Genomic DNA, 17,128 nt, shown 5'->3' on the forward strand with positions numbered 1-17,128 from the left:
TCATCTCCAGATGGAGCTGGAGAAACTGGACACCCATATAGAAGAAAAATAAATCGTGAATTCACCTCACACCACACGCAAACATTACCTCCAAATAGGTCATAGACCCAGGTCTACAAGTCCCACAGGAAAACAGAGGGTCAAATTGTAGTGACTGGAGTTTTGCCAAGACTTCTTAACTGTGGTACAAAAAGTACAAACCATGAAATTAAAAAATCCATTCACTGGGCTTCTTCAAAATAAAACAACGTCTGTTCTTCAAAAAACACTGTTATGAAAATAGAAAGGCAAACGTCAGTCTGGAAGGAAATATTTGCAAAACATGTGTGACAAAGGACTTGTATCTAGAACTTTACAACCACATGAAAAGACAGACAAATCAATTACAAATGGGCAAAAGATTTGAACAGACACTTCACCAAAGAAGATATATGAGTGGCTCAGAAGGACATGGAAAGATGCTCAACATCATTAGTCACGAGGGAAATGCAAACAGAACCGCCGCATGATACCATTTCATACCGTTTCATCTAGGATGACTAGAATCAACAGGATGGACAGGTGTTAGGGGGCAGGTGGAGAAGCTGGAGCCCCCAGGCACCGCAGTTAGGGACGTAAGACTTTGTCTGGCGCTGCCAGAGGGTTCCCACGGGCCCGGCACTTCCACTCCTCACTATATGCCCAGGATAAATGAGCACACGTTACACAAACACCTGTGCACGGATTCTCATGGCAGCTTTATTTGTCATGGCCGCAAACCGGCAACAACCCAAATGTCCACCCCCAAGAGTCCGACAGGGATCGTGGTCCCTCCACACGACGGAAGAGTGCTCGGCAATACCAAGTGAGGGGCCGTTACACAGGGCGACGTGGCCGCGCCTCGGAATCATTCCGTTGACCGACGCGGAGGGATGGGAAGCGGAGCGGTGCTTGCGGCAATGGAAGCGGGGAGGGGCAGGAAGGGGGGGGCGACGGAACCTTCGGGGGTGCTGTTTATGGGCACCGTCTTCATGTGAGGTCCCCAACACGCCAGGAGTCGGGCCTGTGAACATCAGAACCATCGGGCCGGCTACGCTGTGTGGACTTGCTGGTCATCCACACGCGGAGTCACGCGCTCTAGCAGTTACCATTTACGTGACCTTCCCCTCCTCAGTCTTAGAATAATTCTTCCATGTGAACAAAAAGTTGCTCCTCATCAGGAACCAGAGAACTTCACGTGGCATCCCAGGCTTCCCTGCACTCTGCTCCCGATGACCGTGAGCCCCACAACCGTTCTACAGAAAACCGTCTGCTCTCCCAGGGCTCCTGCCCACAGGGCTCCCCCTCCTTCCGTCTGCCCTGCCTGACATCCTTTGAGCTCTACTTCCCTGATACTCCTGCTCTGGCCTCAGGACACCGCTTGTCACCTCGGCTACCTAACAAGACAGACACTTAGCATCCCCGGCCGGGGGCCTGCTGTGCTCCTCCGGCTGAGGAAAGGAGTGGAGGTCCTGACGGTTCCCGGGGCGTCGGGGCGTCAGCTGTGGCAGAGGCCCGAGTGCCAACCACCGCCAAGCCCGGCAGGGAGAGCAGACCATTCCGGAAACATTGAGAAGCTACGGCTGTGGGACCACGACGGCGACGGGATCCTGAGCACCCCCTACCCGGGCCTGCTTTTTCCTCCCGTGGGGGAAAAGTGTCCAAGGCCCCCCGAACACAGCGCTCACCCATTTCTTTGTTTAGAGCAGAGCGAGTCTTGCAGGCAATCTGAGCAAGGTTCTAGACACGGTCCATGCTGGTCTCGTAAAGCCCCAGAAGTGGATGCTGCCGTCAGCCGGGTGACACTGCAAGGACCCCCACCCCCCCGACCGCACTCACGGTTGGCCGTGCACGGGCAGGGCAGCTGGGGCAACCGGAACCGAGAGTGGCCAGGATCCGGTGGCTCAATGACTGTCAGAGATGGGGGACAGAGGAAAGGGCCAAGGGCCCCAGACATGGCTGCGGGAGGAGGGGGATAGAGAGGTTGCAAGACCAGGGGAAAGGGCTTCCAGGCCTACAGGACGGGCGGGTGGAAGACACAGCTGTGCCGCTCTGCCCCTCCTGGTCCCCGAGTCGCGGTGTCCCTCCGGCCTCGGATGGCTGCCCTTGATTCCCAGCTGTGCCGCCCTCCAGGGTTTCGGCCTCACCTTCACCCAAGCAGAGTCTCTCGGCCCACCCCTGCGATTCCACACTTAGAGCCTTTCCTGGTGCTGTAACCCAATTGCTACCTGGTTACTTTCAGCCATGAGAGGGCTCCTTTCGAGGCCAGCACTCGAGAGCCTCCTTATCTGTCTGCCCCCGAAGTAAATGAATTCGGTCAGGACAGTTTACCAGTTACGTGGGGGGTACTGCCACAGCATTTAAACTGCTCTTGAAAAGTGTCCACGGTGTCGGAGGGCAAGTGGCCCAAGGCTCAGACACGCTACGCACGGACACAGCGTCTCGCGCGGCCATGTCTGAAGCAGATGACCAGTCCCGAAGTGCAAAGGGGCTGGTGTCCAGGAAGTTCTTTAGAAGGAAAAACACAGGGACCCCCCCCCGCACACTCTGACTTTTATTCCACGCAATACCCGTCCAGCTCATGTTGTGCACCTGATCACCATACATGAGACAAAATGATACTCATAATTGCACTGCAGTGAAAATCTCATGAAGGCAAGCAAAATTATACAGAGAACTGACAAAAAATGCATTGCTATTTTAAATGTCATTTATCTGGGTAAGCATTTGGGGACCCTGCGGCCTTTCAGGGCGCTCGAAAACCAGAGCACAAGTGTCCGGCAAATCCACGGTCTGCTGAAAACACCTGTACATTACCCCCCTGTAGCCAGTCATCTTTGGGTATGGGTCCCATGAAAAAAGGAGCTCACATTAAAAGGCAAGTTGGCTTGTCCAGCAGAACCAATGGGATGACATTACACTGGCCTGCAGGAGTGAGGCTGTTCACTTACGATAGTGATGGAAATGGACATCAGAGCCCATGGATCTGGTCTCTTTCTGGATCCCCTCACATGGCGGTTGGCGTCCCAATCCTGGTCAGGCCACAGTTGAACCAAATGAGACTGGAGTCCAAGTGCATGGCCTCTTGCCGCTGTTCCTTGCTCTGCATGGGGACTGGATTCCCTGGCAAAGATCGTCTGTGCCTCAAAAAACCCCCACATATTTCCCAACGACCTGCCCATGGACTTCAAAGACACTGTTCCTAATACTTCTTTTTCCATCGGAAAACCCCAAGTTGCAGATCCGTTTGACCCCTCAGACAGGACTGGAGCTCATGTGCTAAGGGGGCCATATTCATCTCACATGTTTATGAAGTGCTAACAAAGATGAACGTGACACAAAGAGCAGAAGACAAAGGACAAGGGGATACAGACCCAGTGAAAGGGGCTATGAGATAAAAGCAAGTTATAAAAACTCTAGAACTTTGCATAAGTCGTATAAAACTCATTTTAATATAGCTAGATGAAACTTCTCTATGTCTTTGTTTCTATCTGTATTTCTCACTTTTGGAGTCGTCCTAGTGATTAGAGCTCCAAGAAGCATGCTCGGAAGGAATTCTGTATTTCCAGGTCTTCCCTCTCTCTCCAGATGTCGTGTCGAGCCTCTCCTGTGTGGCAGGGAAGGCGCACATGCTCCTGGGAGGCCCAGTGGGGGGCCTCCAGCACACCTATCCCTTGCCTGCTGGAGATCTGGCAGTGAAGAGGGCTGGAAGGAGGTGGCAAGCCAATCAGGGCGCTGGGCTGAGAGCACCCATGGGCAGAATTCCTGGGCGCAGCGCGGATGGAACAGGGCAGAGCCTGCCGGCCATGGCCGCCCCCCCAGCCTTGCAGTAAAGTGCCATTCGAAGGGTCCGCCCTGTCTCTGGGGGGCTAAGGGGGAGGAGGGAGAAGAGGGGCCAGGCTTGCCACCACACTCATCAGGGCTCCGTTCCTCCTGCCTGAGGTCTTCTTACGGGGCGGGGGATTCTTATTTAAGCAACGATTCACCAACACTCTCATGCGGCAAAAACCCCTATCTTCTGCTTACATTACTCCTGAATGCAAAATTATTCAAAGCAGCTGAACCTTCAATATTATAAGAAAGGTCATATGAAAGGCAGATCCCATGAGAGAGCCATTGCTGGGCACGCTCTGTGCAAATTCCTAACCCATCTTGTTTCCTTCCCGACGGGCACCGGCCACAAGACGTGGCTGCTTGAGGGGGCGCAGCTAAGTGTGAAGCTTTAGGCACTGAGGGTGGGGAGGAGGGGCGGAGAGGCCAGGGTGGTCTTTGCTGGTGGGGTCAGGGGAGGGGGGCAGAAGGCAGTGAGGAGGGTGAGCCCGGTGGGCAGGGAGCACATGCGTTGCCTGGAGCCCCCTCCTGTGAGAGACCGGAGTGTCCCCCATACCCCGCCCCGGGGCTCTGAGAAGATGGGACCTGGGTGCAGCCGCTCCTCTGAGAAGCAGCTGCGGGTCCCCACGGAAGGCTGTGGCTTTTCAGGCACAAGGACAAACGGCCTGGAAAAAGAACAGGCCCCTGCTCGGCGGGATCGCAGGGTGTCCTGTTTGTCCGCCCCGACGGCCCTCCCTGCGGCCCGACAGCCGGGCCCGAGCGGCCCGCGGAGGTGTTTGCCCAAGTGCATTTCCAGTCCATCTCTGAACTGATGACCGTGAGGTGCTGTCATAGTCCAGCCACAGTCTGCTTGCGGCCTTCTCTCAAGTCCCCTCCGTTTACAGGCGCTTAAAGGAGGAAAGTGCTGTCAGTGCTTCCAGCCGGCCACGCTCACATGTCTGGGGTGATGCGCACGGTCCGACTGCTCCTCAGTAACTCAAGGCCCCCGAGCCGGCGGCGCGGCTCTTGTCACGGCGCGGCCCTGAGCTCGGGCAGCGCACAGGCCCCGTCACCGGCCCGGGCAACGGCAGCGGGCACCGCCGGGTTTCCAAGCCAGCCCTGTCCCACACTGGCCGGGTCAGACGGCGCGGGCGGCCGCCGCACCCACCGAGTCTTCCCCGAGGGTCTGGCCCTCCGGCCGTGGCTCGGCAGGGGGCCTTCCGAGGGCCAAAGAGGCGGGCGCCTTTTCGCTGTCACTCTTCTGCGAGGGCCTCGTGCCGCCATGGGGCTTCCGGGGCTGGCCCAGCCACCGCCTCCCCTGCAAGGCGCTGCCGCACTCGGTGCCCCGGTCGCTCGCGCAGGGCTCCTGGTGGCTGCGGGTGCACGGGCTCCCCGCAAGGCCGGCGCTCCCGCCCGGGTCCTGGCTGCCTGCGAGCGGCCGCTGGCCAGCGTGCGCGGCCCGGGGCTCCGGGAGGACGAGGCTGCTCTGGAAGGCTGTCCCGCCGTCCTGGCATCCGTAGGGCCTCTCCGGGCTGTGGATGGCCTGGTGCTTGAAGAGGTTGGCTCGCCGGCTGAAGGTCCTCCCACACTCACTGCACTCGTAGGGCTTCTCACCGCTGTGCACCCGCTGGTGCTGACTGAGCCCCGAGCAGCCCCGGAAGGCCTTCCCGCACTCTTTGCACTTGAACGGCTTCTCCCCACTGTGGATGCGCTGGTGGTGGATGAGCTGGGAGACGCCCTTGAAGGCTTTCGGACACTGGCTGCACGTGTAGGGCTTCTCGCCGCTGTGGGTGCGCTGGTGCTCGATGAGGTTGGAGCTCCTGCTGAAGGTCTTCCCGCACTTGCCGCACGCGTAGGGCCGCTCGCCGCTGTGGATGCGCTGGTGCTCTAGCAGCGCGAAGCTGCGCCGGAAGAGTTTCCCGCACTCGGAGCACTTGTAGGGCTTCTCGCCGCTGTGGATGATCTGGTGCTTGATGAGGTTGGAGCTGCGCGTAAAGGTCTTCCCGCACTCGCTGCACACAAAGGGCTTCTCGCCGCTGTGGATGCGCTGGTGCTCCAGCAGCGCCAGGCTGCGCCGGAAGAGTTTCCCGCACTCGGAGCACTCGTAGGGCTTCTCGCCGCTGTGGATGACCCGGTGCTTGATGAGGTTGGAGCTGCGGCTGAAGGATTTCCCACACTGCTGACATAGGTAGCGCCTCTCCGCACCTTTGGAAGCCTGCTGCCGTAGAACTGACTCCTGCCTACCACTGGGGCTACTTCTCTGCCGCATCTCTCTTGCGTCCCCTGAGGAGCTGCTCTGACCTTTCTCCCTGCGGGGGCCAACCCCACTGGAACCTGTCTGGGGAGAATGAGCATGTTCCGCTCCGCGCTCCAGCGCTTCCCCTGGTGGCCTGGCTACCTGGCTCTTGTTACCGGCCTGAAGATCGGTCCTTGGGAGTTCTTCTAGGCAATGCTTCTGCTTTGAAACCAATGTCCTGTTCTTTATCCTGTCACCTATAAGGATAGAGAACACCCACCGGTGTCACTCTCCCTGCGACTCTATTTAGGGTTCGTTCTCCCTCCTCACGCCCACACCAAAGCTGACAAGGAATGTATCAGGAGATGAGGACGTGGGGGGAGACGCAAGATGACTGTCCGCGGACAGGACGGCAAGAGGGGGAAAAGGTGGGAATGAGCTGGAAGCAGTGGTGTCTCAACGGGGACTCCCTGTGAGATTTAAGTCTGCCACAAAGGGGAATTTCCCACCCACAGCGGTCATGCTGCCCTCCTTTGGCTGCTGCTCTCTGTGACTGGCTCAGGCAAGCCAGCCCAGCGCCCCACACTCACCTGTCTGCATCCCTGCGGTGGCCCGTGTTCTGCAGGTGTCTGCTGCCTGGGGCCCCTCCCCTTGTTCCAGCCAGGAGACCAGGTGAGGCTTGGAGGATAAAAATCCTGCCCGGGGAAAGGAAGCAGATCAGTCACTCTTGAACTCAGCCCAGCCTTAGCATCTTCAGGAACAGAGAACAAGGAACCCTCTAAGAGAGCGCCACTGGGAAGGTCCAGAGAAAGGATGGAGTCTCTTTGAGGAAGCGAAGGGATTTGAATGTCCAGGGGCCAGGTGGGCATGGGGAGTCCGAAGTCGATGGTGACTGGGGCCAAGAGGATAACAATATTACTATTTGGCCTGCGGGGAGGGCAGTAGGCTTGTGGGAAATGGAGCTGGGATCCACAGGGGGCAAGGTCCCGGGGAGTATCAGGAAGCAGACAGAGCTGAGGAATGCCTGTGCCTCGAGAGCCAAAGCCCCGTGTCCATCATCAAACAGAACAGATGTCTCAGTTCCTTATGCCAAACTCAACTGACGATTCCAGAACTCCCCTTTGAGCCCTGGATCTGCGCAGTGAGGGTCAGAAACTAGTCTCCCTCTGTGTGGTTAGATTAGGGAGATTAAATCTGTAGGGAAGAAATGGAGCAAGCAGACCCCCTGCAAGCCCGCTGAAGCGGGGAAGCCTGCCCAGCTCCTTTCCGGATTTCTCCAGGCTGGAAAACCAAGTGCATGTCTTAACCTTGATACAAGGAAAAGGAGCAGCTAAACTCCGTAACGTGAAATGAATGTACAATTCAACCTTGATAAGAATGAATTAAGTCTACAACAGTGCATATAAATATTCAAGGATAATACGCATCTATCTTTTGGATAGAAGAGGTTTACTTAACCCATGATTTTATATGCAAAATAAATTTGATGGGGGCCCACGCATTTACCACTTACAGGTCAAAACCATTTTAGCTAAAAACTGTTCTACTGAGACAAAAGCTGGGCTCCAGCAGATTACTGCTCCGGTGGGAAAATGCATTTATTCTTGGGCTCACAGTAACCAACAAAGAAAGAAACTTAAAAATAAATTGAGTTCAGAGACAGAGTAGGGGGATTGGATGTGCGTGTCAGATCCTTACCCAGTGACACCAAATGACGATAGTTCTCCAGCATCACTCTCTTGTAGAGGATCCTTTGTCTGAGGTCCAGAAGCTTCCATTCTGTCTTGGTGAAGTACACGGACACGTCTTCAAAAGATACTGGCACCTAGAACAAGCCATTCCTGTGGCTGCAGGGGACTTCACCGCCATGAGTCCCAGGATGAGCGGGCAGCAACTAAACATGGGGCGGGGGGACCCAGAGAACTCAGCAGTTAAGGGGAGACTTGGAGTTGCAAGAGTTGTGAAGCCGGGACATGAAGAGGTGGCAGATGGAGACAGGGAGCCCCACTCACCTTGGGTCTGGCCTTCAAGAGAATGGCGGCCATCGCAGGGGTGCAAAGAAGCTAAGGGGATCGGAAAAAGCCAAGTATGAGATGAGGCCCACCCTACTCCAGCATGACCTCATCCAAGTTAGGTCCCATTCACAGCTACTGGGGGACAGGACATCAGCACATCTTTTTGGGGGACACAAGCCAATCCATAACACTTTCCCAAACTGAGCTTCTGTCCTCTCTCCTCACCTGGGTGGTGGGCCACCAGACAGGGAGTCCTGCCCACCTCGTACGAGGCTTGGCTTCCTCCTCCTCATTTCCAGCACCCCCACCCCGACTTTCCGGCCATCCCTGGAAGCTCCACTGCCAACTCCTCTTCCTCTCAGCTCAGGGTCCTAACAGAAAAACTCCAGAACACACACACACACACACACACACACACACACACACACACACACACCCCACTCCACCTGAAATAGACCTGCTCTCAAGGAAAAGAGAAAGACCAGAATAGTGAGATGCACTTTGGAGGGACCCACAAGAGCTGGGGGAGGGGTGCCCTCTAAAGGAGTGACCTTCAGGCTGAGAGCTGAAGGCTGGGGGTGAGCAAAGAGAGGAGCGGGCTAAGGGCGTGGCCCATATCTGGCCCTCGGATGGGCCCAAGCTCAATGGTCACGGCGCTGAAACTGGGGGCAGGGTGGGGAGTGCGGAAGGTGAGGCCATGTGGGCACTCTGGGGACAGACAGGAGCTGGGGCTCATGCTAAGGGCAGGAAGAGTGTGTCACGCCAAAGTGGACAGAATCAGATTTCGCCACATCAGTTCTCAAGACCAGAAGACAGTTTGCTCCAACGCTGTTATCACCACCCAACTGGAGACCACAAGGCGGAACTCCCCCGTGGGGAAGCATAAGAACCAGGCGGTGGCTGGCAGGGGAGTGGGCCGCGAATGCTCATGCTGTCTGGGCGACCGCAGCTTATTTCTGCTACAGGAGAGAGGGTGAGGGGACAGGGTCGCACAGTATTTAAACTGCGGCGAAGTCCCTTATCACCAGCGATGAGCTGTCCATCAGCACCGACCGGCCCAGAATCAATAAACTCATGTATCTGACGAAGAAATATATGCTAATCAGATAGGAAGAATCCCTTAAGGTGGGATGGACACTAAAACCACTGGGTGGAAGACCATGTGATGTCAAAATGTCTTCCCCTATTTACTGCTGGTCACAAGACAGAAAGCTAACCTACCGGTTGGACAGAGCTGGGACCCCCCTGCTGCGGGGATGCCACCATGGGAAGCGTGCGAGGCTCTTGTCAAAGTTTGACCCCATTCTAACGCAGCCTTGGGAACCCGCACGCAGTTTATAAAGGATCTTGGGGACTGAGGGACCACTTACACACCACAAGGAAGCAACCGGCCCAGTCCAGAAGGTGGGCTGTACCCGGCCTCCTCTGCGTGTCAGTGTCATGGGGAAAAGAGAGACTGTTCTAGAGGAGAAGAGGTGTACACGGCCAATAGTCAAGTGCAACGGAAGTCCTTGATGAGATGCTGGCGTGCAGGACAGAGGAGTCAAAGGCACTGTGGCTGTGGGGCCCTGCGCTGCTCATGTGTCGGATGCATAATGGCACCGGGTCGTGGAAGGAAATGTCCTTTTTGAAGCACTTAGGGAGAAAATGGCATGTAAACTTAATTTAAAATATCTCAGTAAAAACAAAGGAAGGAGAGTAGGGGGAGAGAGAGAGAGAGACCGAGAGAAGGAGGGAGGGGGAAAGGAAAGAGGAAACAGAAAGAAAGAAAGAGAGAAACAAGCAAATAAGGCAAGCTCCAGGCCTCTGGCAACCCTGCGAGGTGGACCCCTGCGTTCTGTTAGACTACTCGCTTTATTTGTCTGTCTGCTTAACGGCGTTCACAATTAAAAGGGAAAATAGTTGGTGGTCCCTCAATAAGTAAACATAGTTATCACACCACTCAGCAATTTCACTCCTGAGTGTATGTTCAAAAGAACTGAAAACAGGTGTTCACATCAAAACGAATGCATCCAGCTTAACTGCAGCCTGATTGAGAGCAGCCAGAAGGCGGAAAGAACCCAAGACAGTGACCAAACAAAACGTGGTCTATACACATGATGGGATGTTATTTGGCCATAAAGAGGAGTGAAGTGCTGATCCATGCTACAGTATGGATGAACCTTGGAGACATCATGATCAGTGAAAAAAGCCAGACATGGACACAAAAGGCCACATCCTGGATGATTCCATTTATGTGATGTAATCTAATATTTCACAAGAGCTGTCTTGACCTAGTTTTGAAGTTATGTGTAAAAATTCTCTTTTCTCTGCCTTTCTTGGGCAGTTTGCTAAGCCCCGACCCCAACTATCTCCGTTTTTGGGACCCCTCTCTCTGGGACCACCAAACACGCTCCCCCAATTCCCCCTTATCTGGGCCAGGTACCAGACAACTAGGGACAGCCCCAATGCCCCAGAGCCTGAGAAATCATCCAAATTAGCCAATGCACAGGGACCCTGCAGAAACTACCTACCCCTACCCCAGGTTCCCCCCGACACACGTGGCCCCACATGGCCACCTCCTCTCCTTCAGAGCTGTAAGTAACAAGGAAGTTCTGCCTTTCATTGCTCTGAATGTCACGACCTGTGATTTGCTATCAAGAAATCTTTAAGTCTTGGGGCGCCTGGGTGGCTCAGTCGTTATCATGGTCCCAGGGTCCCGGGATCGAGCCCCGCATCGGGCTCCCTGCTCCGCGGGAAGCCTGCTTCTCCCTCTCCCACTCCCCCTGCTTGTGTTCCCTCTCTCTCACTGTGCCTCTCTGTCAAATAAATAAATACATCTTGAAAAAAAAGAAATCTTTAAGTCTTATAAATCGTGTGACAGCTCCAGCACTGGAGGGGCAGAGAGCAGATCAGGGGGTGCCGGTGGCCGGGGGGGAGGGCGCTGGGAGCAACTGCTTCACGGAAGGGGTTTCTCTCTGGGGGGATAAAAAGGTTCTAGAACTAGAAAGAGGTGGTGGTTGCCCAACATTGTGAATGTATTTCATGCCACTGAATTGTTGGTTCTAAAGTGGCTAATTTTATGTTATGTGAATCCCATCTCAATAAAAAAAAGGGGGGAGGCAAAAGGTGTCACTGTCAAGTAATCCTTCCGATGTCCACAGGTTATGCTTCATGATGACATGCCGTCAGCCCCCGGGGGACCGGCACAAGCTAAAAGTGTGTGTGTGGGGGGAGAATACTGATAACAGCAAGGCTTTTCAGGCCACTACGAAAATGTTCTGAAAAACAGCACGAGCTTCTTTTTTCTTTACCATGACTGTGCTGCCAGGTCATGATCCATTTTGGAAAATACACAAGCCGAAAGGAAGAAATGTTATCTCTAGCCACCCCCCGACACACATGCTGGGGTCCCTTCCAAGACCCCAAGAGAGAAGAGATTGTTGAGCTGTGACTTCCTGAGAGAAACACACTACGGACAGGGGTAGCCTGTAGACGGAGACCAACACTGAAGTTCAGTGGCGCAGGGCGCAGCCAGGCGCCACCATGCGAAGTGGTCACACCCAAGGGTCCGTCCTTGAGACCTAGTCTCCTAAAGTCAGCATACTTTCAAATCCTGGAAAGAAAGATATGGCAAGCTCTCCTCACAGACCCTAAGGCCAAGTAACGCCCCGGCAGGAATGGGGTGACACTCCTGAGCATGTGCATAAGGAAGAATCAGGAAGGACACCGTGGAACTGGAGAGCGGTTTCTCCTAAGAGCCTGGTGGGCTGCCAGAACAAAGGAGAAGCCGAAGGATGAGTCCAGGCCCCGAAGCTCAGGTCTCCCCGAAACCCGTCACTAGGCATACAGGTGGAGGTCCATCAGACATCGGTGCCTCAGGCAAGAAGCCAGGAAGGCCCTGTCAGCCTGGGTAACCAGGGACCGTCTGCCAGCCTCCTCCAAGGCTGGTCCACCCTAAGGAGGGGAGCAGAATCCCACCGTGCTTGCTGACTGGCCCAAGTAGAGCCGAGTATGTGGGGCCACCCCCCTGGGGGAGGAGAGGAACAGTGCTGCCAACTGAAATGCATCATGGCTCAAAAAGGGAGAGGCAGTGGGGGCCGGGGGGGGGGGGGGGCGGGCTTCAGTGCTGATGCCTACAGAAGACCAGGAGATGGGGCTATTTCCCCAGAAAAAGAAAACAGAAAACAAACAAACAACATGAAAGGCAGTCGGCAAGCCCAGCAGGCAGGCTCGGGGATTGGGGCTCTTGCATCTGCCAGGAGAGGCGCAGAACCTCTGCAGTCAGGCTTCTTCCTTCCTGCTGAAACTTCCTCTGAGGTTTGGCAGTTCAAGACCCCAACTGCCTCCTCCTTGCTCTAGTCGTCTTTCCCCGGGGGGAACACATCACTTGCCACCCAGCTGGTGGAAAGGCCTGGGGACCCAGGGCCTAGGGAGGCCACAGGTCAGCCCAGGGCCTCCCCACTGCCCGACCCAGCAAAGCCCTCTGAGCAGCATCCTTGCAACTGGTGTCTCCCCTGCCCTGGGGGGCGGGGGCCACAGGCTGAACTGGTCATAAAGAGGGCTACCTCCTAATGGGGTTCTGTTGTTCCCTGCTCATGGCCCTCCCCGGGGTGCCCGTCTGACCTGGCCCTCCCCTCCCCTCCCACCTGCTTGCTCCCTACTCCTGCCACACTGTCTTCTGAGCAGTCCCTCCCCCCACACCATGCCACTCATACCTCAGGGCCTTTGCACGCGTTCTTTCCTCTCCGTGGAATATTCTCTCATCTCCTTCAAGTTTTTCAGAAATATCACCGCCTAACCACCTACTTAAACTTGCAACCCAGCTCCTTACCTGCCTTCCTCTGCTCTGTTTCCCCCATGGCACCTACCCCCATTTAACACAGTCTCTAATTCTGAATCCAACATGTTTGCTGTTTGTTGTCTGTTTCCTGCCACTAGAGCCGGCCCCGCCGCAGGGCGAGTTCTGCTGTTTTGTTTCCGACATGCCTGCAGCAGCCTGGCCCACACTGGCCGCTCAGCGAGTATCTGTGGGACCGGAGGGCTGCTGAACAACTAGCTCCCCGGCTCCGCTCAGTTCCCTCCCTCTCCTGCTCTCAAGGGCCTTCCCTCCCAGCCCGGCTTCCTCTCCTTACGCCTTTTCCTGGTGTGCTCCTCACCACCAAGGGGCACAACGCCCCACCCTTGAGAGCCCCCGGAATACGTCCGGGACCCACACGGCCTGTGCCTGCTGAGTTCACCAGGTGCCCCTCGGCAGGAGTGCCGCGGCCTCCCAACGCCAGCCTGCCCAGCGCTCCCAAACACAGGGGCGCCAAAATCCAAACTTACCCGCCGGGTGGCCGGTGCTCTCTTGCCAGTCCCAGGGTCAGAGGCGAACCGCAGTCAAAGGAGAGAAACTGGGAAACACTGGCGGCCCTTCCCAGGGCCCTCTCCCTCGCCCCCTCGCCACCTGCCGAGACAGGGCCCCGCTCTGGGCCGCCGCAGCCCTGCCAGGCCGGCGTGCTGGGGCTCCGCGGGCCACCGGGCTGTTCGCCACCCCCCACCCCCGCCCCTGGCAGGCCCGAGGCCAAGGCTGCCGCCTCCGAGAAGCCCGCCGGGACAGCGGCCCCAGGAGACGGCGGGATTCCCTGACGGGTCTCGACCTGGTCCCTGGGCGCTGCTCTCGGGGGGGAGGCGCGTTCTGCGAAGCCGTCAGCCGTCCGTCCCGAGCGGACCAGCAGGGCCCGGCCCGCGGGCGGGGAGCGGGCGGGGCCGGGGCGGCGGCGGCGTGGGAACCCGGCGCGGGGGGTGGGGGGCATGGAGCATGCGCGTCGCGGCGGGAGGGCGGCCCGGCCCCGCGCGGGTCCCCGCGCGTCCCTCGGGGGTTCTGGGCTGACTCCCCGCGCGCCCTGGGGCACTTCTGCTTCCCATCTGGGCTGCTTCGAGGACTTGGGTAGCAGTGGTCAGTCCGCCGCGGTCCCCCAAGGGGACAGGGGAGGGGCAGCATTGGCCGAGCACCTCCCATGGGTCAGACCCTGGGGCTTTACGTCCATCTAGTCATCTGTTCAGCCATTTGGGATCCATGGGACACTGCAGGGCACCCAGTAAGAGACCAGCGCCCTTAAGCCAGGAGGGCAAAGATGGGAAAATGGGGTGCACTGAGGGGGGACTTGGGGAGGGCCGTGTGCAGACAGATGGAGGGAAAGGGAATAGCAAGAAGTGAAGAGCTGCGTCCTTTTTCCCTCTGCCGCTCCCACCCCCGCCCTTCCCGCAACCCTCGAGCAGATCCGCAGGGTGGGCCTTGGGGTCTCCATTTTCCTACAGGTCACCATTCATGTGGCAAAATCATTATCAGTGGAGCACGTGCCCTGAGTCAACCGTGCTGTCCAAACTGTAGTCCTGGGAGACAGGGGCCCAAGGGTGTGTAGTAGCTGGGAACCCATGTGGCAATCGGTCCTCCAGGTCACGTAGGCTCCTCCTCCACTCTGCGCAAGGGTCAGAACACTGAATGGCTCGTGTGGTGGGGGACGTCATGTCACATGTGGGGCCAGTCCTCGTACCCTTGGGGCTCCTGAGGCTTGATGGGGCCCTCTTAGGGAGGCTGGTGGGGGCAATGATGCTGGGAGTGGGTGCCAGGAGGGACAAAACCCTTCCTTCCAAATAGGCCACCTTGGCATTTGTGGGCCTGAAGCTCAGCTGGAGCTGGAGGTTTTCTGATGATTGCAATTGTTGTTCTGGCCCCTGAATTTCCCAGAGGGGAACCACCACTGTCCCTTTGTTGTCCCTCCTCAGGGTGGCCACCACTGTCCTTCAACTCTCCCTCCCCGTGTGGCCACCTTCTCCCTTCACTGGCCCTCCCAGTGTGACTACCACTGTCCCTTGTTGGTCCCCCCACCATGTGTCCCCGGGTGCCACGCTGCCCCAAGACCCAGCCTCTTTCTAGTGTCAAGTCTTGGCTGTGGCATCAGGCTGCTCTCTGTGCGCTGGGGAAGGTCTGTCAGCAGCAATCGGGACCACGGTCTTCCTCGATCCTGCCCAAAGACAGAGAAGCCCTCCTCAGACAGAATGTGAATCCTTCCCTCCCACCCTGCTGGGCCATTTGGATGATGGGCTGCCCAGATCACTAATAGTTGCCCTAGGAATGCCATGCGCTGCTGGCCTTGGACCAATCAGATCTGCATCTGGATTTGAGGATGGGGGGGGTTACCATGCCTCGAGCTGCATGGAGGAGGGACAGACACTTAAACAAAAAGGGGGTCCTCATAGCAAAGAAGAAAGGGGAAATGGCTGCTGGGAGGGCAGCCAGCAGTGTCCTGTCTCTAGGCATTCCTTTGGGTGACAGGGACTGTGGCCCGAAGGATCACCAGCTTTTCCGAGACGTCCTGTGGAGGGGAGGGTCGCCTTCCTGTAGCCCAGGACAACTGCTCAGCTGCACCTCGCTCCCCGGTGTCCGTTCCCACTAGTGGCCCATCCCCTGGCCCATGCCCACACTTGGGAGGGGGGCAGGTGAGGCATGGCTGTGTGTGGATTCATCCTTGGGCCACTTGGAGCTTTCCATGATGCCCCACTTCTATCCCTAGTCCAGACCTCTCCTCAGAGTCCCTACCCCTTATATCCAGCTGCATTCTAGACATCTGCACTTGGATGCTTCCCACTCACATGTCCAAAATGGAATTCATGATTTTCCACCCAAGCTGGTGCTCTTCCCAAGTCCCCAGCCACAGTGAATGGAATCCCCATACACCCATGTTAAAGGCCAGAATTCGAGGATGTGTCCCTTGCTCACCTTCCCCATCCAATTATTCATAGTGTTTGGTTAGTTCTCCACGTATTTTAGGTCTGTTAACTCTGCCCTGTCAGTCCCATGACACTACCACTACTGTTGTTCAGGCCGCCATCATCTCTCCTGGGACAGCCCCAACTGCCCCTCAATAGGCTTTCTGCATCCACTTCGTCCCCTCCCCTCATGATTCTTCCAAAAGAAAGCCAGATAAAGCATCTGGAAGTACAATGTGACCATGTCATACACACACGTGAGGGCACTTGCACCTCTGACTTCGAACTTTTCAATGTGTTCCCAACTCTTTTAGGTAAAGACCAACCATGAAGACCGCATGGTCTGTTCTCTAGAGCCTCCGTGCCCAGCACTCCCCTCACCCTGTGTCTCTCTGCTTCCCTCTGCGCCAGCCCCACTGGTCTCCTTTCAGTTTGATACTCACCATGTTTCTTTCAGCCCCGGGACCTTTACACAGGCAGTTCCCTCAACTGACGTGAACCCCACCTCCCTCCCAGAAGAAGAGCAGAAAATGCCAGGTCTGCATTCTCTCAGCTTCCCTTGCAACTAGTGTATGGGTTCATGACCTGGTTCCACCAGTCAGATGCACCTGCTGCCAACTGAATCTGGGGCCAGAGATGGGAAGAAGCAGGGGCCACACATATTCCACTAGGGTGGGTGGGTGGCAGCAGGGGCAGTAAGACCTGTTTCCCAAGGAGCAGCGGCAGCTGTGTTCTCATGACAGTACGTGCACCTTACCTTGCTGGTGCAAACCAGTGTCTGTGCCCAGTTGTGTGAGGCAGCTTCACAGGTGCCTTCACTAGCCCCGCACAGCAGCGTGATTCAGACCCTTGTTCCTCTCTGCAAAGCCTCCAAGCCTGGCTCTCCAGCCGTCCCCAAATGCCTGTGGGACACCTGCCATCCTTCAGCTAATTCCCTTTGTGCTTCTGTCAGCCAGTCTGCTTCTGTTGGGGTTCAACGAAGAACTATGATGGACTAGTTTTCTGCAGAGGCTGCATGATCTCCCACTGCGTTAGGTACTCCCTGCCCTGGGTTCAGGGTCGCCATGTGCCCTTAGAGCTTGGCAGGTCTTTACACAATCCATTATTGGCTCTTCTTTCTCTATCCTTCTTTTAACATTGGTGTTTGTTAACAGTTATGAATATTTAGAAGCTTCATATTACTTGTTGGAAAACAGATCGATAGCAATGATCCATTTTGAGAAACTGAGAGGAAAAAAGATTTTAAAAAGAAAGTAAACAACAGAACAGAACCTTAGTGATCTGTGGAACAACATGACAAGGTTTAACATGTGTA

General features: G+C 56.2%; 1 protein-coding gene across 2 annotated transcripts; it reads right to left on the bottom strand.

Annotated features, from left to right (window-relative positions):
- Positions 1-716: 716 nt before the first annotated feature.
- On the bottom strand, positions 717-13,781 carry ZFP92 (ZFP92 zinc finger protein). 2 transcript variants are annotated; one of them, XM_036106658.2, is made up of 5 exons: positions 13,387-13,781; positions 8,077-8,127; positions 7,763-7,889; positions 6,655-6,759; positions 717-6,321 (listed from the first exon to the last, which is right to left on the bottom strand). In XM_036106658.2, the coding sequence occupies exons 2-5, from the start codon at positions 8,107-8,109 to the stop codon at positions 4,967-4,969; spliced, it is 1,620 nt and encodes a 539-aa protein (XP_035962551.1). In that variant the 5' UTR covers positions 8,110-8,127; positions 13,387-13,781; the 3' UTR covers positions 717-4,966. The 2 variants fall into 2 exon arrangements, with proteins under 2 accessions (XP_035962551.1, XP_035962554.1); XM_036106661.2 differs by lacking the exon at positions 8,077-8,127.
- Between the last annotated feature and the right edge of the window lie 3,347 nt (positions 13,782-17,128).

This window comes from Halichoerus grypus, chromosome X (assembly GCF_964656455.1).
Source record: "Halichoerus grypus chromosome X, mHalGry1.hap1.1, whole genome shotgun sequence".
NCBI classification, from domain to species: Eukaryota; Metazoa; Chordata; class Mammalia; order Carnivora; family Phocidae; genus Halichoerus; species Halichoerus grypus.